The 21861-nt window shown below is 55.5% G+C and overlaps 6 protein-coding genes across 6 annotated transcripts; 5 read left to right on the forward strand and 1 right to left on the reverse strand.

Annotated features, from left to right (window-relative positions):
• Nucleotides 1–1697: 1697 nt before the first annotated feature.
• Nucleotides 1698–2508, forward strand: GCG54_00001007 (Nicotinamidase; the record flags this gene model as incomplete). Its single annotated transcript, XM_045401136.1, has 2 exons — nt 1698–1763; nt 1879–2508. The coding sequence occupies 2 exons, from the start codon at nt 1698–1700 to the stop codon at nt 2506–2508; spliced, it is 696 nt and encodes a 231-aa protein (XP_045258920.1).
• Nucleotides 2509–7148: 4640 nt separating this feature from the next.
• On the forward strand, nt 7149–10736 carry GCG54_00001008 (3-hydroxy-3-methylglutaryl-coenzyme A reductase; the record flags this gene model as incomplete). Its single annotated transcript, XM_045401137.1, has 2 exons — nt 7149–10297; nt 10349–10736. The coding sequence occupies 2 exons, from the start codon at nt 7149–7151 to the stop codon at nt 10734–10736; spliced, it is 3537 nt and encodes a 1178-aa protein (XP_045258921.1).
• A 1059-nt stretch (nt 10737–11795) lies between these two features.
• Nucleotides 11796–13851, forward strand: GCG54_00001009 (ATPase family AAA domain-containing protein 3A-like; the record flags this gene model as incomplete). The annotated part of the gene is made up of 2 exons (XM_045401138.1): nt 11796–12056; nt 12106–13851. The coding sequence occupies 2 exons, from the start codon at nt 11796–11798 to the stop codon at nt 13849–13851; spliced, it is 2007 nt and encodes a 668-aa protein (XP_045258922.1).
• Nucleotides 13852–14953: 1102 nt separating this feature from the next.
• On the forward strand, nt 14954–15964 carry GCG54_00001010 (3-hydroxybutyryl-CoA dehydratase-like protein; the record flags this gene model as incomplete). The annotated part of the gene is made up of 2 exons (XM_045401139.1): nt 14954–15285; nt 15343–15964. The coding sequence occupies 2 exons, from the start codon at nt 14954–14956 to the stop codon at nt 15962–15964; spliced, it is 954 nt and encodes a 317-aa protein (XP_045258923.1).
• A 513-nt stretch (nt 15965–16477) lies between these two features.
• GCG54_00001011 (uncharacterized protein) lies at nt 16478–18333 on the forward strand (the record flags this gene model as incomplete). The annotated part of the gene is made up of 2 exons (XM_045401140.1): nt 16478–16599; nt 16653–18333. 2 exons carry the CDS (start codon nt 16478–16480, stop codon nt 18331–18333), a joined length of 1803 nt encoding a protein of 600 aa, XP_045258924.1.
• Nucleotides 18334–18762: 429 nt separating this feature from the next.
• GCG54_00001012 (uncharacterized protein) lies at nt 18763–19817 on the reverse strand (the record flags this gene model as incomplete). The annotated part of the gene is made up of 4 exons (XM_045401141.1): nt 18763–18938; nt 18988–19055; nt 19107–19612; nt 19668–19817. The coding sequence occupies 4 exons, from the start codon at nt 19815–19817 to the stop codon at nt 18763–18765; spliced, it is 900 nt and encodes a 299-aa protein (XP_045258925.1).
• Nucleotides 19818–21861: the final 2044 nt, after the last annotated feature.

Raw genomic sequence — 21861 nt, forward strand, 5'->3', positions numbered from 1 at the left:
GGCGTGTCACTGGCTCACTGGATGAGGCACCTGAGAAAGAGTGGCTGCCATCTGATGTGGCGTCGCGCTCGGGGACTTCCGTAGCTGAGCAACCGCCGAGGCGCTGTGATTGGAGGCTGCACGGCAGGGCTGAGACGCCTTGAGCTGGGGGCTTGCTTGAGGCGTGCTGAAGCTCCAGCTGTGGTGAGCTCTCCTTCTGTCAGGGTAAGGTAGCTGAGCTTCAGTGAGCTCAAGCTGAGGGTGCTGCATTAGCATTGCAGCCCCTTGGCGTGCTTGGTTGAGGTGCCCGCCATTGAGATTTGACACCACTCACTCAATTACATTCACAGCCAGCCGCTCACCGAGAATGTCGGGATAGACATGACGTCCCGATCGGCGCGGTCGGTGGTAATGATTGTCAGGGTGAGTTCGCCGAGCACCTCGAATCTTGATCTTGCCCTGAATTGCCCTGAATTGCCCTGAAACCAACATCTGCCGACGTCGGATGCCCGCTGATGGATCTTTTCCAACCCTGAGCAATCCCGTACGTAAGGCCAAAACCTGAACGGACTTCGGGATTTATTTTTTCAAAGAAAGATCTTTTGTGCATTGTAGCATCTTGATGAAATGAGGAGGGGTCCAGCTCGACATGGGCTGCTGCAGACCATGTTCATCACATCGGTTGAGCATGAATTTGTCTCACAGTCCCCATCACGAATGAATCACAAGAGTGAAGCTCGGAATGCGCATGCCGTGCCCCGAGCTCAGAGCTCAGAGCTGCGAGCTCCCCGCGGGGGGGAACGGACGGCCGCCGCGCCAGTGGAGTATGGCGGCAGCTTAACGGTGCCGTAGAAGCCTTGGCAGTGCTTAGCTGGGTCCTTGCAGTTTCTCCCATATGCTTCAGCTGCCCAAAAGTGGCGCTGCTGTTTGGTGGTGACGTGAGGGTTCAGGGTTGGCGGCCACACTTTTCCAAAAGTACCCGATACTTGAGAGAACATCATGATTGTCGCGATTTGCAGGATTGACAGCGCTCTGTCTGCTGCTGTAGGGGGTTCCCTGAGTCCATCAACACCTAAAAAAGAAGGCCAGACAAACAGTGATTGTCCGAGTCAAGCGGTGCGCTCTGCGTGATGAACCAGCCAGTCAATATCGGCGCCCAAATTGCGATAAGATAGTGCATCCGAGCCCTCAGATAGCCCGCTTGAGCCTCTAGGGAAATCCAAGGGCAGATCAACCTCGCTGTAATTTGCGGTTCCCAGGGGCTGGCCTGGCCTGTAGCCATCCACGGACAGCGCGAGATTCCCCTGCTCACCACGTTGCTGTCCGCCGCCCAACGCGGTAGCGAATGGAACCCAGCAAGCTCCCCGCTGAGGTAGATACCTTTCGCGATAAACAGCCGAGGCCTGATAAGGACCCAGGATCAGATAAGGCACCTTTGCGATATGGAGACCTTGCTGCTGACACAGCTCGCCTTATCGTGAGAGGCCCGTCAACCTTGCGTGCGACTCTGCGACAGTTTGCAATCACCAACTCAAATCGGACTCACTGTCACGAGTCGACGGACCCGTCTGCGCGGATTCGACGCCCTAGAGCCAGCCCATCGAATCACACCGATCCGCACAGACACCGTGTTTGTCTGCTGAAGAGTGGCTGAAGATTACATGCGAGGCAAGCTGAGTGCAGGCAAGCAACGAGCAAACAAATACGACGCCACCAATATGGCCGAGGAACACTTCAGACCGGCGCTGATTGTCGTCGACTTCCAAGAGGATTTCTGCCCACCTGTAAGTAGACAACTTCTTTGAATCCAAACCGCCATCATGGTTCCAAGCCAGCCCGGCAATGACCGCCAAAGAAATGGAGGAATGACCCGCTGGACATATGACTGACACCATGGAGCATGGCTCACTCGCCGTCACCAACGGCCGCGATATCCACACAGTCGTCAACGCCTTGTTGAAGCTGCCGTTCGTCGCCAAGATAGCCACCAAGGATTGGCACCCTGCAGATCACATCTCTTTCGCCTCCAACCACGCAGGAAAGCAGCCGTTTGTTGATTCCATCGCCATTGTCAACCCGCGAAACAGCGCCGAGACGTATCATACCCGCCTGTGGCCGGTGCACTGCGTCCAGGGTACGCCCGGCGCGGAACTGGTACCGGAGCTGGATACCTCGGCCGTCGACACCGTCATTGAAAAGGGCCAGATGAAGCAGGTGGAGATGTACAGCGCCTTCTACGATCCCTTCCAGTCGTCTAGGGTCGCCGACAGCGGGCTTGCGGGGGCACTCAAAGAAAAGGGAGTCACAGACGTATTCGTTGTCGGATTGGCTGGCGACTACTGCGTCAAATTCACAGCGCTGGATGCGAGCAAGGAAGGCTTCCGGACCTTCATCGTCGAGGAGGGAACCAAGCCGGTGGACGCAGAGAAATGGGATAACTGCAAGAGCGAATTGGAAGCCAGCGGGGTAAGGATTGTCAGTGTGGAGGGGCCGGAGGTCCGAAGGGTTGGCACGGCAGGACGGGGATGAGGGGCCGAGAAATTGTCGTTCCTTTGAGCGTCGTCTCATGAGACGAGGCCAGCAGGTGGCATTCCCGCCCCGTCTGTTGGTGCAGGGCGGGCCAAGCGCAATAGTCTCCGTTTCCTGTTCTGCACCTGGAACGCGATCAAAGTATCCTTCCGTACGGGCTCCGTGTGCGGCATCGTGTTTCAAGCACTCTTGTTGGTCTTTGGGTTTCTGACAGTCCGCCAGCATGGTCTGTTAGCGTGTGTTTGCTCTATGCGCTTGCTTGGATGCAGCCCTACCCTGACGAATAGCTGCCTGTGAAGACTCGATCGAGATAGGGTAAACGGCATAGCAAGCTAGTTTGCTAGACCAAAGATTATCAGTTTCTCCCGCAGTGTGGTTTTGACAGCTGACTCGATGTTCCATGAATGCCCTCTCCCAGGTCAGCCCGGCCAGCAGCTCCAAAGCCCCTCTGGGAGCATTGGCCTTTGATAGTCGCAGCGAGAGCCCAGAGGGTATCCGTACTGAGGAAAGCAGAAGAGTGGCCTCGACCGGGATTTCACAGCAAACCAGTGACAGCGGACAGGGACCTGCTGCGCCGCAGACGTGGTAAGGTGTGCTTGGGTATCAGCGCATTGCGAGGGTTCCGTGGCCCCGCGACGCTGGAGGTGCGGCAGTGGGAGAGCGAGGGGCCTTTGGCTGGTCCATGCGGTGGATGGAAGAAGACGGGGAGGAAAAATAGGAGATCGCCAGGGGTTGGCTGCAGAGATCTGATGTTGGCGGGCGTCCCATTGGCAGGCGATTGGCAACGGCGACGAATGGAGGCTCACACGGAGCTCACCGCCGGGCAGTACCCGCAGTCCCGCAGGCGTCGAGAGTCAAGACACTGCTTCATCGGTGATGCCCTGGTGCGTCGTGGTTGAGGAAAAGGGCCGGGCGGAGGGGTACGGCGTCGGATTGAGTGGGCGATGGACAGCGGAGGTCGACGAAAAGACCAGGGACCCGGCGTGTCAGATCAGGTCTGCGAGGGCAAGCGCGGGAGAGCGGGAGAAGCAATCAGTTGTTTTGTGATGTTCCCAGTCCCAGATGGACAGATTGGGACAGAGGGCCATGTCGATGAGGGACATCTGGGGGAGACGGGGCAGGGAGGGCTTGAAGCAGCAAACCGGCCGAAGCAAGTCAGCATGGAACAGCTGGACATGGGTGTAAGCCATGATGGTGCGTGCAGGCAGGTGCTGAAAGAATCCAATGTCAGCGTCTCATTTCTCGGTGAAGGATTCGACAGAAGGAGTTGGGGGCGGGAGAATCCGAAATCCGGTGATAATGACTTTTGGTCCGGGAATGAAGAACTGGAAGCGAGAGAGCTGCATGTCAGAATTGTTATGGAAGGGCGATGGAAGACGGCACGGCACAGCACAGCAATGGATCGCAGTTGCCATTGCTGTCGCAGGCAGTTGCGGATACAATCGCACTTGCCAGCAGAAAAGAAAAAGGCGGGCCAGTCACAGTCCAGGCAGGGCCGGACCCACTGCAATTCCACGAAAGGTCGGCTGGGATTGGCCCAATCACGTCAATGTAACCCCGGTGTAAATCCGGGTGCAATGGGTTCCATTGGCTGCGGGCAGTTCATTCCCAACGTCAGCCAGCACAAGGGGAGGAAGGAAGGAAAGACCCAGAGAACACACCTCGTGCAGCAGGGGAATAAGCACTCCACCCGGTACGGACACCAGCTCCCGCAGTCGCAGTCGCAGTCGCAGTTGCAGTTACAGTTGTAGAGTCCGCAATAGTTGCTGGGCAGGGCAGGCAGTCATAACTTCACCTCCAACGCCCCTGCTGTTCGCCTGCCGGAGCCGACACCGAAAAGAACGCAGATCAGGATCTGTTTGGGAAAGAATCGAACCGCCCTCTGTTTCTTTTCTCTTCTGCTGCAGAAACAGACCTGCACCCTTGGACCCTTCTCGAAGACCGCCCGTCGTCTCGCCGGATGGGACCCTGCCTTACCGCCGTCCCTGCTGCGTCTGTGGTGTCATGATAACCAACGGACTCCATATCAGATACACGACTGAGAGTTGCCGCACACCGCAGGGCCGCCGACCGACCGCAGCAGGTCCCGTGTCTGTGTTTGTGTCTGTGTTCCGTTACGCGGCGTTGGCGGTGCTCTTGGTATCCGTAGTTAGTTCTTGGTTAAAGCAGGTAGTTCTCGGTGGTTTGAGGCTTTGAGCAGTCCAGTGATGCAGGTGCCGAATCATCGAGGTCCCTTATCGGACTGGCACGAGATAAGATAGACGAGCTATCGCCCACGGGTCACCACCAAGCCGGCGCCAATGCTCAGGGACCAAGCTACAAAAACATGGAGGAGGGGCAAACACCATCATCTAAGAGGCCGAGAAGCAAACAAACTACTCGATTTAGGCAGGATGCTACAGTGTGGCGGTCCTCGAGCCATTGTGCTAGACCGATTGTTCTTCCATCCACCCGGTACCTAATCCTTTGGTTCGTCCATTTCACTGAGAGGGAGCAATAAAAGGCCATTGGACGAGACGAGACGCGCCATCTGTGCGGCGCTGCAGCTGCGGTAGCCCAGCAGTCAGCATCCGCGGCCCCCTGTGACACATGCACTACTGTCTGCCTGTTAGTCGTTGGGGGCGCTCCAATATGCTAAGAAGGCACAGTGACGCCTAGCTTCCGCCTGGCCTTTCCAGATAGCGCAAAAGGCACCTTAGCGGGTGACGACAGACATGCCGGGGCGGATGCGACAGCCCAACGTCTGCCCAGCCGCCCCAGCCCGAGCAGAGACATGAAGTACGCAGTAAGTGGTACGCAAGAGCAACATCAGTGTTGTTGTTATCAGCTCCCACTGCGCTGACTACCTTGATGCTGACTACCTTGCCAAAGGCATGCCGACTTCCAATGTCAGAAATGGCGGCCAAAGACGAGCTGGCTGGACCCCTTGCTGGCTGGACTGTTTGCACAGGCTGTAGTGGTTGGAGGGGAAAGTTGACACACAGCCCTACTTACCAAATCAGGAAAGACGCCGCAGAGGTACTGCGGTACATGAGGGGCGGACCATGGTCGGTAAATTTGCCATTGCTGGGCAATCCACGTCAAATTCTTTTTTTTTTCTTCCTGCGTCTCCTTTTTGGGCGAGAGACGAGATCATCATCGGCCACAAACCTGCCTGCTGCTCTCCCCAGCGTCCCCGTCTAGCCCAACGCATCTTGCCGGGATTAGCATCACTCAATTTCGTCCCGTGTGGAGCTGCTTGTACTTTGCCTGCCACGGTAAGTTCCCGTTGCGAACGGGTACCTCAATTTTGCTCTTCGCGGCCGGTTCCAATTCCAGGCCTCTCTCTGGTCCTGGCTCTGGTTCTTGGTTCTTTTTCCCTCTCTTCTTTCGGTGTCTCCTGTCTGTTGCAATACAAAAGTACTTCGTACCTTGATACCTTGGACCTAGAAAGACAAGCATCCGGGTGTTAGCAACTCTGTTTTCCTGCTCTGTCTCCGACCGCCGCCTCCTGGCATCTTTAAACGTGCTCCTCCCGCCCTCCTTCGTGAACGTCTTGATGTTGGTTCCTTTCCTCCAACATCACGACCTATCCTTCCCGCCACCGACAACAACTGGCCTCACACCCCTTGGCCTGTAATCTACATATCTGAAGGGTCAGCATCGGCGTCAGCATCATCACCAACGGCACTAAGAGCCTTTCTTAGTCTCTGTGTGTCCCAGTCCAAGACAACCTAGGACTTGAACAACACCACACACGCACCCTGGCCTGCGACCCCCCTCTCGACCCGTTCCGACCCAGCAGCAGGCTCCATATCTACAAGTAAAAAGGTACTTGGCCGCCGTTGCATCGCGAGGGTCTTGTTTCGCTCCTCCTCCCTCTCCCTCAGCTTTCCCCTACGCTACTCGCAGCCAGTCCCGTCCTCTTCAACAGGAAACCGGCGCTGCGCATAGTAACCCACTCCTCCGAATTTGAGCACTTCAACAGCTCCTTGCGACTTCGGCTCTCCGCAACCACCGACCAGCCTCGATCTCCGACCGGATTCTCGACTAATAATTTTTCGAATTTTCGGCCTGCCCTGTCGCCTTCCTTCTTCCTCCCTCTACATCGACTTTTCTCACGAAAAGTTGTTGTGTGCGCGCATAATCCTTGGGGCACTAAGCTGCACGTTTGAACACGAAAGACGTCAACGGCGCCTCTCTGCTCCGTCGACTGGAACAGGTACGTACGACGCGCAACTTTCGACCCCTCCTCCAACCCAATTGGCATTACAGTTGCAATTGCAGCTGCAGTTGCAGCGCATCCCGCACCGCTCCGTACCGTACCGCAGAGCATACTGTAGTAGTACCTACCTACACCACAGGCAACGCAGCACTGGACGAGAGCTTAGCACCACACAAGCAATAGACCGCGCCGCCAAACCTAGCCCAAAATTTCCTCATTCCAATCCAACCGCCCGCTTCCCGCTTCCTCCCCCAAGCCACCCCTTTCGCGACTTTTTCGCGCACTCAACAACGGCCCAGAGCTTCGTTCCCAACTCTCGTCGAGGCGTCAATTGCTAACTGCCCGACCCAGGCTCTTGCTTCAGACCCTTTGATCCGATCTTCGAACCCCAAATGACTTCCTAATCGTTACGGCTGCATTCACCGCTCCATTCGCCATGATATCTTCATCGCTTCTCCCCAGCCGATTCCGGGGAGAGCAGCCTGCCGCTCAGGCCGCTGCTCCCTCTTGGCTCAACAAGAAGCTCACGCCCGGCCTCAAGTTCCTCTCAAAGGTCGCCTGCTCCCACCCGATCCACACCGTCGTCATCGTCGCCGTCCTCGCCAGCACTTCCTACGTAGGACTTCTGCAGGAGAGCCTGTTCGATGCTACAATCAGTGTCCGCTCCGCCGACTGGTCCTCCCTCACCGAGGGTAGCCGCCGTCTGCAAGCCGGCCCCGAGACTGCCTGGAAATGGCAAAATGTCGAGCCCGAGGCCACTGTCGCCAAGGATGTCGACCACCTCGCCCTCCTGACCCTCGTCTTCCCCGAGTCTCAGTCTCCCGAGTCCATCAACACCGCCCCGCGCACCCACGCCGTTCCGATCCCCCAGAACCTGTCCGTAACCTCGCTGCCGCAGACCTCCAACTCCCTGACGAGCTACTCCCAGGACAGCGCCCTCGCCTTCGCTGTCCCTTACTCTCAGGCTCCCGAGTTTCTCTCTCTCGCCCAAGAGATCCCCGATGCCTCTAGCGACGAGACCCAGACTACGGTCCACGGCAAGGAGAAGAAGATGTGGATCATGAAGGCCGCCAAGGTACACACCCGCAACAGCCTCGTCCAGTGGGTTCGCAACGGCTGGACCGAGTTCATCGACCTGCTGAAGAACGCCGAAGCTCTGGACATCATCATCATGGTCCTCGGCTACCTCTCCATGCACCTGACCTTCGTCTCCCTGTTCCTCTCGATGCGTCGCATGGGCTCCAACTTCTGGCTCTTCACCAACGTCCTCTTCTCTTCGGTTTTCGCATTCCTCTTCGGTCTCTTGGTCACAACCAAGCTTGGCGTTCCCATCACCATGGTTCTGCTGTCCGAGGGTCTGCCTTTCCTGGTTGTCACCATTGGCTTCGAGAAGAACATCGTCCTCACCCGCGCCGTTCTCTCCCACGCCATAGAGCACCGCAAGCCCAAGGACAACAAGGAGGACAAGAAGTCCAAGAAGTCCGAGGTCTCGTCCCCCAACGTTATCCAGTACGCCGTGCAGGCCGCTATCAAGGAGAAGGGCTACGACATTGTCAAGGACTACGCCATTGAGATTGCTGTGCTTATCATCGGCGCCGCCTCTGGTGTCCAGGGCGGTCTCCAGCAGTTCTGCTTCCTCGCTGCCTGGATCCTGTTTTTCGACTGCATTCTGCTCTTCTCCTTCTACACGGCGATTTTGAGCATTAAGCTGGAAATCAACCGCATCAAGCGCCACGTGCAGATGCGCCGCGCCCTCGAGGACGACGGTGTCAGCCGCCGCGTTGCCGAAAACGTGGCCCAGAGCAACGATTGGGCCGATTTCAACGGCAAGGCCCCCAAGGAGGCTTCTTTGTTCGGCAAGCAGATGAAGAGCAGCAACGTCCCCAAGTTTAAAGTCCTCATGGTCACCGGATTCATCCTGATCAACGTCATCAACATCTGCACCATCCCGTTCCGCAGCTCCAGCTCTCTCCCGAGCCTGTCTTCTTTGACCGGTGGTCTCAGCGCGGTTGTGACCGCCCCTCCCGTCGACCCCTTCAAGGTCGCCTCCAACGGTCTTGACGCTATCCTGGAGTCGGCCAAGGCCAATGAGCGCCAGACAGTCGTCACTGTTCTCACCCCCATCAAGTACGAGCTCGAGTACCCCTCAATCCACTACGCCCTGCCTTCTCCCGCTAGCAAGTCCGGCTCTAGAGACGACGACGAGTATGACCACTTTGAGAGCTACGGCGTTGGTGGCCGCATGGTCGGCAGCATCCTGAAGAGTCTGGAGGACCCTGTTCTCTCCAAGTGGATCGTTGTTGCCCTCGCCATGAGTGTTGCTCTGAACGGCTACCTCTTCAACGCCGCTCGCTGGGGCATCAAGGACCCCAATGTCCCCGACCACCAGATCGACCCCAAGGAGCTGGCCAAGGCTGAGAAGTTTAACGATACCGACTCGGCAACCCTGCCCCTTGGCGAGTACATTCCCGAGACGCCCAAACCCGCAACTCCGGCACTGTCAGACGATGAGTCTGAGCTGTCCATGACCAAGGCCACCACCCCCGAGCCTCGCACCATTGCCGAGCTGCAGAAGATGATCGACGAGAAGCGTGTCCACGAGATGAGCGATCAGGAGGTCGTCGGCATGTCCCTCCGCGGCAAGATCCCCGGTTACTCTCTCGAGCGCGCTCTCAAGGACCACACCCGTGCCGTCAAGATCCGCCGCAGCATCATCTCCCGTACCAACGCCACCTCCGACCTTACTGGCAGCCTCGAGCGCTCTAAGCTTCCCTACGCCGGCTACAACTGGGAGCGTGTCTTTGGTGCCTGCTGTGAGAACGTCATTGGTTACCTGCCCCTCCCTGTTGGTGTCGCTGGTCCTCTCGTTATTGACGGTCAGAGCTACTTCATCCCCATGGCCACCACTGAGGGCGTCCTGGTCGCCAGTACCAGCCGTGGCTGCAAGGCTATCAACTCTGGCGGCGGCGCTGTTACTGTTCTGACTGCTGACGGCATGACCCGCGGACCCTGCGTTGCTTTCGAGACTCTCGAGCGTGCTGGTGCTGCCAAGATCTGGCTCGATTCCGAGGCTGGTCAGTCCACCATGAAGAAGGCGTTCAACTCTACCAGTAACTTTGCTCGTCTGCAGTCCATGAAGACTGCTCTTGCCGGCACCAACCTGTACATCCGCTTCAAGACCACCACCGGCGATGCCATGGGCATGAACATGATCTCCAAGGGTGTCGAGCATGCTCTCTCCGTCATGGCTTCCGAGGGTTTTGAGGACATGAGTATCGTTTCTGTCTCTGGTAACTACTGCACGGACAAGAAGGCTGCCGCCATTAACTGGATCGACGGACGTGGAAAGAGCGTCGTCGCTGAGGCTATCATCCCTGGCGATGTCGTCAAGAGCGTGCTCAAGAGCGACGTCGACACCCTGGTCGAGCTCAACGTTAACAAGAACCTCATTGGATCAGCCATGGCCGGTTCCATTGGTGGATTCAACGCCCACGCTGCCAACATTGTCGCCGCCATCTTCCTTGCCACCGGTCAAGATCCCGCCCAGGTTGTCGAGAGTGCCAACTGCATTACCGTCATGAAGAAGTAAGTAAAATAGCCACTGCTATTTGTTGCTAGTTACTAACAAGACCCCAGCCTCCGCGGATCCCTCCAGATCTCTGTATCCATGCCCTCTCTCGAAGTCGGTACCCTCGGCGGTGGCACTATCCTTGAGCCCCAGAGCGCCATGCTTGACATGCTTGGTGTCCGTGGCCCCCACCCCACGAGCCCCGGCGAGAACGCACGCCGTCTCGCCCGTGTTATCGCTGCTGGTGTCTTGGCCGGTGAGCTGTCGCTTTGCAGTGCCTTGGCTGCCGGCCACTTGGTCAGGGCTCACATGCAGCACAATCGTTCCGCTCCTCCCACGAGGACTAACACTCCCGCTCCCAGCGGATCGATGACGCCTGTCGGCCTGGCCATGACCAGCGCCGTCGAGAAGGCCAGCAAAGTGAGCGCCGCCGCCGTCGAGCGATCGCGCCGTTAAGCACTTGCCTTGCTGTATATACGCAATTAGCATGATATAATTACGGAGTTTTGGGGATAGAGTAACATCACATGGCGACTGATACACCATTTTCGCATTCGCTGCATTGCGTTTCAGTGATTGGAGGAGGGGGAAGCCCAGCACCCGAGTACGAGGTGCGCTGGTAAGACCAGCATGTATTTAGAATCAGATACAAAAGAGTTTTTTTGTCTTGAAGCGTTTTGCTGGTTGTGATTCCATCATTCGCGCCACACTTCTGCCTTGATATGTGGCTGACGGTTGCTTAGTCATTGTGGCGTTTACACGTCCCATCACATCACTTCTTCGCATGCTCAAGGGGTCTACGAACACAGTTCTGGAGGTACGATCAGCTTCAATCTGTAGGCGCGCAGCTACGTACAAACTTCGGCAGGTATGTTCATCTCGACAAGGGCGTTTGCAATGTCGTCAGGGTCTAGACCACCTTCGCTCAACGGCAGCATCCCCCGGCGCCTGGGCCGATCTCCCTGCCCCGATGCTGCCTAGCCACGGCCTTTTTTGAACGCTCTGATTCGCCGTGACCGTCTCTCGTCCGAAGACCAGGCCGCCGAAAGTGAGGCTAGCGGGCCGCCAGGCTGGGTCGCGGCGAACGGCACGCAGGATTCAAGGCAGCGCAGGCAGCAATAGCCCCGTCTCTGGACCGTGCCGCATAAGTCCGTCCCCGAAACAGGCAGATTCCCCAAACGATGTCGGATTTCAAATTCTGTTGACCCTTTTGATATTATTTTGAGTCACATCAACCTCGGGCATGGTGTATCTGATGCGGTTCCGGCAGCCGGTGACTCTTTGCTCGTCCGAGCGGGGTACGGCTGCCTGCATCTAGGACTTTTATGCCTGGCCCCTGAGGCTCAACTTTGTTTACCTTGATCTCCCAACTACATGATCGTAGGGTCAATCGCTGGTATAAAAATGTCTTCGTTCAACTTCGTAGAGGGGAGAGATCTCACCGACAAATCTGTTCCTGGAGGGTACCGAAGACCCTTACGCCATCCCACAGGACTTCCAACAGCACGTCCAGCCATGGCTCGCACCAAGCAAACCGCTCGCAGAAGCACTCACGACGAGCCCATCGACGAGGAGGATCAGAACGAGATCAACGGCACTCTCACTGAGGAAGAGAAGAAGCGCCGCGAGGAACTCGAGAAGGCTCCCATGCAGATCGAGCTGAAGCATCTCGAGAAGCGATGGACCAAGAAGGGCCGGGCGTATATCGCCGAGCCCAAGGAGGATGAGGACCTCCCCGAGCAGAAGACCAACTGGTATGAAAAGTACGCTCTTTGCGTAAGTATCCACTCCCTTCAAGACGGAGGCTTGGTGTTGACATGGCCAGATCACCCGCGAGTACAACATGCAAAACGAATTCGTCTGCCGCACATCTCTCGAAGTCAACTCTCCCTCGCTCAAGACCATCCTCAAGGACGTCATCGGCGGCATATATCCCGGCCAGTCCTACATGACATCCGACATCTCCGTTGCCTTCCCCCCTCGCAGCCTCTACCACTACCGTGACGACCTCGCCGCCGCGGGCGACGACCTCGACCCCGACTCCGAAGGCGCCCGCCACCTTCCCCTCCTGCTCGCCTTCATCGATGAGCACTTCTCTGACACCATCAAGAACACCGCCAACCTCCTCGGCCAGCGGCTCATCAGCTATGAGTACCTCTGGACCATCTTCCGCCCAGGATGCCTCGTCTACGCCACCCGCCTCAGCCAGGCCCGCGCCTACAAGCTCCGCTCGTACGACTACGTGTGCGGCCAGAGCCCCGGCCTCCGCCTCGGCGTCGAGTATGTCGACTTCGACGGCGACGACTTCGGCACCCGCTTCGAGTACCTCCTCATCCCCGCGTTCCAGGGCGCCGTCGAGGTCGCCGCGCTCAACGCCATGCCGCTCGCGCACCACCCGTCGCCCGACGCCGTCACGGCCCTCCTCACGCACCGCGGCCGCCGCTTCGAGAGCCTCGCGGGCCAGAACTTCCGCGAGTACAAGGGCGTCGCGCTCGACGAGCGCATGCGGCGGTACAACATCGACGGCCGCATCATGGTCGACGCGCAGACGCACCACCGCATCAACGCCGACGACGCCTTCACCGTCACCGCGTTTCCGAAGACCGCCGGGCAGAAGCGCAAGCAGGCGCTCGACAGCGACGAGATGGACCTCGTCCCGCGCGAGACGCCCGCCGACAAGTTCGCCCCGCTGACAGACGAGCAGGCGCTGCTGGCCGCCCCGACGGTGCGCGGGTTCAGCTTCGCGGAGAAGCGCTTCTTCGACTTCATCGTGGACAAGATCCGTGACATCGAGTGGAACACGCAGTGCTTCGAGCAGCTCGTCCTGCCGGAGACGCAGAAGGAGCTGGTGCAGGCGCTCGTGGCGGAGCACACGGCGCGCGCGACGGCGGGGGCCGAGTTCGACGACATCGTCAAGGGGAAGGGCAAGGGCCTGATCCTGGTGCTGCACGGCCCGCCCGGCGTGGGCAAGACGCTGACGGCGGAGTGCGTGGCCGAGTTCAGCCGGCGGCCGCTTTACATTGTCTCCTCGGGCGACCTGGGCACGTCGGCGGGGGCGCTGGACGAGAAGCTAGGCCAGACGTTGGATCTGGCGTCGACGTGGAAGGCGGTGCTGCTCATCGACGAGGCGGATGTTTTTCTCGAGCGGCGGTCGTTGCATGATTTGGCGCGGAACAGTCTCGTGTCGATTTTCCTGCGCACGCTGGAGTATTACTCGGGCATTCTGTTCATGACGACGAACCGTGTGAGGACGTTTGACGATGCGTTCAAGAGCCGGATCCACGTGCCGCTCAAGTATGACGATCTGCCCAAGGAGAGCCGGCTGAAGGTGTGGAAGAACTTCCTGGCGGGCGTGGAGGGCGGGGTGGAGGTGGACGAGGGGGGGTATGAGAAGCTTGCGGAGGGAAACCTGAACGGACGGCAGATTAAGAATGTGGTGCGGACGGCGAAGAGCCTTGCAGCGCACAAGAAGCGTAAGCTGGATGTCGAGCAGCTGTTGCAGGTTGTGGATATCCAGATGACGTTTGAGCGGGAGCTGGGAGATGGGGGTGTTGATGAAGTTGAGCGATAGAGGGTAGAGGTGGCTGTCGGTTTCTCAGTCTGTGTGATGTTTTAAGTAAACAAATGCCACCTTCTTTGGGTTTTGAGCTTGTTCTTCGTCATCAAGTCTCAGAGTTGACTTTGCAATTTGAGTTATGCCAGCAGGGTCACCAAGGGATGAAGCAGAAGCCCTCAAGAAGCCTCTCGTCAACACTCACTTTGGGGTTCAGATTGAGGGAAATGAACTCGTCCCGGTGAGGTAGTGGTGTGAGAACCTGTCGTCTCCTTCCTTTATTGCTAATTACATATTCTGAATGTACAACACAGGCATGAAGAGGCCTTTCGATGAGCTCTCTACACCTAGAGCTCACCTGTACAACTCCTGTTAAGTTCTACGGCTCTTGCTACACTGAATGAGACAGCCTGCGCAACGTTTGCGACACAGTACTCGTGAACGAAAGAAGATTCTTCTTGGGCCACTTGAAGAGAAACTAGCGCACTATATAAGCCCATCGCCACCATGAGTAAAGTAATTTAAGACGGCGCCTTCGCTAAGACTCAGGCATGAGAGGCAGCGAGTGCCAGTCTCAAATGACTTTCATGAAAATGCCTCTCCGAAGAACTCTGAGTCATCTGACAAGTACCAATCACATGTGAGAGTATTCGATTTCCATCTCCCAGAGATTCGGTCAACAATAGGTGGTAACCCATGTGGCTACTCTTGTGCAGGCTGGCCAAGCTCTATGATCAGACGACCGAGGCAGGGAGATTGACATGTTTACTATTCAGAAGCCTGACTACCGACACTCCGCATAAGGAAAGACGACTCAATGCAAGAAGTGATTCGGAATTGAATCCGATTCATTGTATTATAGGTTCCTTCGAGAAAAACGGACGTTGATGTGCAGTCCGGGATGCGGGGTAGTTGTCTTGTCAGTCCCGCCGGCATGCGACGACACTGGCTGCGCAGACTGATTATTATTCAACCCCGATCCCGGTGCTGCCGAGGTCAGCTACAACGGAGATGCCCTCAGGACATAAGCTGAGGTCCGAATATCATTCATGAATTGCTCTATTCTTAATATCCCTCTTTCCCTGGGCACCTTGAATTTGGTAAGCAAACAATCATCAACATGGACACCAAAGCTAGTCAGCCCCCTACTTCGTACACTTCCATCAATCATGACAACATCTCATTCTCTCATGTTCCGGCCAACTCACCAACGGCAACGAAGGTGGTCGTGGTGACGCTCAATCGCCCCGAGAAGTACAATGCCATGACACTGGATATGTTTCTCACCCTCGAGTCCTTCTTCAACACGATTAGCGAGGATGACAGAGTACGTGCGGTAGTCCTGACAGGCGAAGGCAAAGCCTTCTCTGCTGGAGCAGATCTTGATGTAGGGTTCATGGGAATGGTTGCTTTGAAGGAGACCGAGCACTCCATGAATGAGTTTCGAGACTGGTAAGCCTCTTGTCAGACATCAGCCACAAAACGTGGTTCGTTAACGACTTACATCAGGGGCGGCCGACTCGCACTGGCCATCTCAAACTGCAAGAAGCCGACGATCGTAGCTTTCAATGGGTCGGCCGTGGGCGTAGGCCTCACCATGTCTCTTCCTGCCGCCATCCGGGTTGCTTGGGAGGGTGCCAAAGTCGGCTTTCCTTTTGCTCGTCGTGGCTTGGTCCTCGAGTCGTGCAGCGCTTTCTTCCTGCCCAAGCTCATAGGACTGTCTAAGGCGAGCCACATCACGACCACTGGAGACGTGTATCCCGTCACCGATCCACTCGTCAATGGGCTGTTCTCAAAGTTGCTTCCCACGCCTCAACACACAGTCGAGTACGCGCTCAAGTTGGCGGATGACATCGCGGAGAATACATCTCTGGTTAGTACGAAGATGATGCATGACATGATGGTGTACTGTCCTCCAACACCGGAGGAGGCGCACATCTTGGATTCCAGAATATTCGTCCAGATGGCTGGGACGAACGACAATATTGAAGGGGTGAAGAGCTTCTTGGAGAAGAGGAAGCCAACGTTTACGGACACGGTAAATCGCGAAAGTATGCCGTTCTGGCCTTGGTGGAATACAAAGATGGACGATCGTCAGATTGTTAGATTCGAGAAGGCTTCCAAGCTGTGATATTGTCATCGGTATTAGCTGTGGTAACCAATGCTGAAGAGCGAGTTTGGACCGCGTTTCGTTGACCCTAATCCATCCATGGAGATAGATAGAAACAATCAAGATCCAATTGCATTGATAAACACGTTTAAAGTATTAATATGGATACAAGAAGTCATTCATCGGCGCAAAGCAGCCAAATCGATAGACATTGTAGTCGGCACGAGCGTCGCGTGGCAGAGACGCGCTCTTTAGTTCCCCCACTAAGACGAAAAACCCCCACTAGTTCCGATCATCGAGGGGTGATCTCCCGGCGCAATCGCTAATCTATAGGCGGCCATCAGCTAATTTAGCGGACAAAGAGGGTCGGCGGGGGATGACCTCATCAAAATTCAATGTCACAGCGTCATAGACACGCGAAGTGACACGGGTCTCAGCCCATATTTGAGCTTCCAGCATTCCGGGGGGCATCCATGCTGCAGAAGAGGCAGCTCTTCAAAGCAAGGGAGCACAGCCTTTCCTCTCCTCACTTTCATGGCAACCCAAACATTCGACCGTGATCTTGAGCAGAACGGCTCCGACAACATGGCGCAGAACGGAAACACTGGCAAAGATGGGCGCAAGAGGGTCCTCGTTGTTGGCGCAGGCGCAGCTGGGTAGGTGATAGTGAGCTCGAGGCCGAGATCAGATGAATGCTCACAGCGTGCAGCATGTCGACGGCATACCATCTTTCGAACCACCCCGACAAGTTCGACGTTACCCTGATCGACTCGGTCGACTACTGCGGCGGGCAGGCTTTCTCGATCCCTCTCGACAAGGAGCGACATGGCGCGAGCTGGTTCAATCAAGGAGTCCAGGGTGGAAGCTACATCTTCCACCACACGCTTACTATGTTCGCCCGACAGGGCTATCACGCCGACCCGGTGAAGCTCCAGGTCTCCTTCGGCAAGGATGAGAAGTTTTGGTCGAACGTGTTTCCCACCGAGTTCATGGTGAAGCACCAGAAAGAAGTCCAGAGGCTTGCCTTCATGCTCAAGTTTATGCGCTGGTTCGAAGTCTTCTTCGCCTTGATGCCGCTGAAGATCCTCTTCAAGCTCTTCCGCTTTTCCGACGAGTTCACCAATGTTATCGGTCTACCCATGACTGCCTTGTTTCTTGGAACAGGAAATGCCACGCCCGAGGTGCCTGCTATCATGTTGGAACGACTCTGCACTTCGCCAACCTATGGCATGTGGTACCCTCCCGACAAGCACAGCGTCGCCTCAAACCTCCCTCCCATGGTCGTCTTCCCCAACTTCAGCGACTTTTACCAGACTTGGAAGAAGGACCTCGAAAGCCGTGGAGTCACTGTCCGCCTGTCCACTGAACTCACCGAAATCGTACACCGAAACAAGCGTGGGGTGCTTGTCAAGACGAAGGCTCGCACTCCAGTCAAGGACGGCCACAACCCCAATGGAGGCGATCCAGATGCACCCGAGTCCGAGGAACACTACGACGACATCGTAATGTGCGTTCTCGCTGACACTGCGAAGAAGATCTTGGGCAAGACTTCGTCCTGGCGCGAACGCAAGGTCTTGGGAGCCGCGACATTCTCCGACGACATCACCATCACCCACAATGATGCCGATTACATGAAGAAGTACTACGAGAACTTCTACGATGAGTCTAAGGCGGTCAAGGCTCTCGGAAACAAGCGCGAGGTTGACCAATCTTCGCGCCTGGAGTACGCAAAGGACAATTTTAGGCCCATGTACTATATCCGCATGTACGACGACGACCTTTCCAAACTGGAGATGTGTTTCGACACCACAAACTACCAGTCCCAGTTTCCCGAAAAAGTTCCCTTTGAGCAACACGTATTCCAGACGATCTACCTGAACAAGAACCGTGACCGGAAGCACTGGACCGACGACCAGATCAACAAGGACAAGATCATCCGCAGCGATTGGTGGCACCAGCTCTGTCACTCATGGACCCACTACGCTTTCGTCGTGCCCTGGATTATGTTCCTTCAGGCTAAGAGGCGTATTCGCTTTGCAGGTTCATGGACGTTGGTCAATGCTCACGAGATCGCCATCATGTCTGGCATTGCCGCCGCCGTGGACATGGGTGCTGACTATCCGGAGGACCTCGAGCATGACAAGTTCGCATTGCTTTGTTTCAGGCTGTACTACCTTCTCTCATATGGCAAGTGGTACAGGAGGAAGTTCAAGAACAGCAAGAGTCAGAAGGCGAAGGATGGTGCTGGCTGGGCTTCTGGACTCTATGGCAGCGTGTACCAGGGCCCTGGTGTGACCAAGACGGAGCGATTGACTTGGAGAGAGGAGGTGAAGGCAGGCCGAAGCACTGAAAACTTGGCGGACGGTAACAATGGGCGAAGCCAGCCATAGATATGTACAAGTGAACGTCGATACTGCGGCGGCCGCTTGTCCTCGGCACATTGTTGCGGACCTGATCAAATATGAAACAAACGTACTGTTCTGATAAACAGTTCAATGCGTCAATGACAACTCATATCATCATTAATCAATAACGGACGACGAGGACGCTTCAATGTAGAAGTGGAAACTCTCAGTATGCTTCGATAACATTCTTGCACCCAGTCGACAAATGACTTTCTACAACCTGGTGCAGCTATGTGGTATTGCTAGAAATGCATGCTCAACAGGAGATCGACTTTCTCGCGTCTGTGTTTTCGCGATTGTGATCATCATAGGGTGTCCTTCCAGAGAACATCTCCCAGGGAAAGTTCCTTTCTTTGCCCCTTCGTTACCCGCATCTCTCATTACTTCGCTTCAAAAGGACTGCCCTTTCCATATTCACAATTTCCCAGTGGACATCTCGTAGTCCTCGCTGATAGGCTTTGATGGAGCAAATGATTCGAATCCCTTGACTCCGTACTTGGCGGCAAGCGGGCCGAGTTCAATCAATCCGGCAATGATGATACCGATGCTGACCTCGATGGCAGACCAAGTGAACACTGGAGCCGCGTCGACTGTGGCACTCATTAGTATCTTTCGGAAGGTTGATTGGGAAGCACATACGAAGCTGGTCATTGGAGCCCTTCAATTTGATGAGTGCGATCAAGCGGATGACGTTCGCAATAGTCGCGCTGGACGTTGTATTAGCAAGCGCAAGAGCATCACCATTAGGGAGAACTCACAGAATTCCTAAACCAAAGATGCCATAGATGTACATCTTCAGTCTCGAGTTCAGGCCTCGTCCTCTCATCATGATGAATGGAGACACCATAAGTAGGATATCCAAGATTGCTGTTACGATGGACAGGGCGTAGCCCATGTACAGCTGTCCCACAAGCGGCAAGCACTCTCCCTTGACCGATGGGTCCAGCAAGTTCCACGCCTTGTCGATCGGCTTGCATTGGACAAGCAGGTAGATGATGAAGGCAAGACTGATGGCCACGTCCATGCCGATGGAAGTCCAGAAGAGCGCGTTGAGAACCTTCGAGCGCGACAGATGGATGAACGTCATCGCAATGCTGCCCTTCATGGCTGAGGTGAGGACCACGTAGATGATTTCCAGGAAGAATAGCGCCTTCAGTGCCTGTGTAATCCCACTTGTGCCGTTGCTGAAGGCGTCCGCAAGTGATCCGCCGATGCCACCCAAAACTCCCATAATCGCCAGACCGTAGAGAGCTCCAAACGCAGCCTGTGAACGGGCTGAGGTTAGATAAGCTTTGCGCAAAGAGAATTGGAGTACATACCCATGCGGTTAATAATAACGCATCGTTGGGCTTGAAGGTCCTTGCGATTGCTACTCGAGTGTAGAGACGCAGACCGACGAAAATGGTGTTGAGAACTACTAGAAGCGCCCCAATCCCGATGAGGGCCATACCCGTACTGCCGATCGCCATGATAGAGGAGTGGAAGCCGGAGCTTCAGATAGGTCGTCGAATAAAGAGAAGCCGATGGCAGTAGCTAGCACGAACGAAGGTCTGGTTTCCAGACCAGATATAACCGTCGAGGTGCCGATATGCGTGCTGCGATGTAAATCCTACCGAAGGTATTTTCGTGACGACGCAGGTGGACTAGCGATAGATTTAAAAATCACCTTCCAAGAAGAATACGAGGCGAACGACACGACGCAAACACAAATCACCACGACAGCACAGATGACGGATCTGGCACACAAAGCTTCGCTGCACGGGCACCTGATTGGGGGGATGGTATTCGTATTAGAGTGCGAGACTGCGTGTTGGAGCTCGCATGGTTTCGTGGGGTGTTTCAGAACATTGAGATGGCAAATTATCCAGATTGTTGTCTGACCGAAGCTGGGATGACCTAGATACCACGATACCTAACGCTTAGCAGCCATTTCCAGTTCAACACGACAGAAACTGAGAGTACAGAGTTAGCAAGAACCGGACGGGTGGCGGCGACACCATCTTTTTGATATACCCAAAATGCGATACCGAAAATGGGCGATCATGGAAGAGGTGCGGGCCGACGCGGTGCTGTCGCAGCGGGCTTCGATGCTGACCACGCGGTTAGCGCTCGGCAATCTTGATCCGCTCGCATCGTTCGCCGGTGGCATTCAGTGTCGGAGCCGTGATGGGCAGCGGCAAAGGCCGCCAACCAGGAATGTCTGCCCACTTGGCACGAGTAGACATGTCGCATCACCGGATGTGAGCGACGGTCATGTGACTTGCCGTGCCTGTTCTCCAATTCGATAAGCAGGATCTTCCTTGGGTCGCGTTCGTAAGTTGACGACCGCAAAAGGCAACGAAGGAAGATTACGAACAAGAAAATTCAAATAAGTTGACTGCGTACATATACGTTGTCATGGCATATTTGCTCTTGTCAAATGCTCCACTTCATCGTCAATACGAATACAGTCAGTTGCTACGTAGAATGCATAAAACTCGTATTGTGCGTTGCTGACTCTTACTAGACGAAGGGTTCAACTGCGCAGTCGTAACGGAGGTACATGATGCGGCCGAATGAGGTGATCGCGGGCTGCAGCGGCAAGCATACTAACCTAGTTGAGACAGCTTGTACTTGGCGGGTGTGCGTGACAGTGTTGTTTAATTAACTTGTATGTCGCAATAATAAAAGGACCCAGCTATGTTTGCTGACAGGTGGGCACTCTGAGCGTTAAAGCGAGCAATCATGTTCGGTTCTGATGGATTACCGTGTCTGAATAACTTGGCTGTCGCAATATCTGATAGGATAGATAGCATGTAAACCAACTCTAGCCCCAGCTTTTGGCCGTTGCTATCCGCATGCTATCCGGATTTAGGGTCAGGCCATGTGGTGTCGTTACATTTAAATGGGGCCTCAGGTGGGTTTGGTACAAACACGGATTCCAGAGGACTTGCCTTGTAGGAAGTGACACCGATGGATTTTCGCCTAGAACCTGTCGTGGAGGTCTTCAGGTGGAGCTTCGCCGTCAACAAAGCTGCCGGGGAGTTAGGACGGATGACAGTTGGTGGGTTGTCGGCTGCGGTTACGCTTTCTCTCGGGCATTTGGCGGACAACTGTCTTACCCCGTAGTCCGCTCATGCGTTGTCTACAGTATCGCTGGAATGATCATGGATAGATTTCTGTCAGAGTGCGACGGGCGGAGCATTGCTGAGCGGGGAATGGCTCCAGCAAAGGAATATATCTCTCGTACTTTCACTCTTTGGGGCAGTCTTGCCGGCAGACATCAAGAATTCCCATCCACACGAATAAGTCAAGAAAAGATTTGTGGAGCATTGGGTTGGGAAGCGCCCAAATTTCGCTGTTTCACGGTGACTGACAGCGCTTACCACCATGCCGATCTGGCGTTGCTTTACGGGATTCTCATGCGACAGAGACCCCTTCACTCCGTAGAGCCAACCACTTTACACCACGAAAGAAGATGCGTGGCTGATGAGTTCGGAATTCGGCTGTCTGGGGTAATCGACCTCCCACATT

Source organism: Colletotrichum gloeosporioides, assembly GCF_011800055.1.
Source record: "Colletotrichum gloeosporioides strain Lc1 chromosome Unknown consensus_83, whole genome shotgun sequence".
In the NCBI taxonomy this organism is placed as follows: Eukaryota; Fungi; Ascomycota; class Sordariomycetes; order Glomerellales; family Glomerellaceae; genus Colletotrichum; species Colletotrichum gloeosporioides.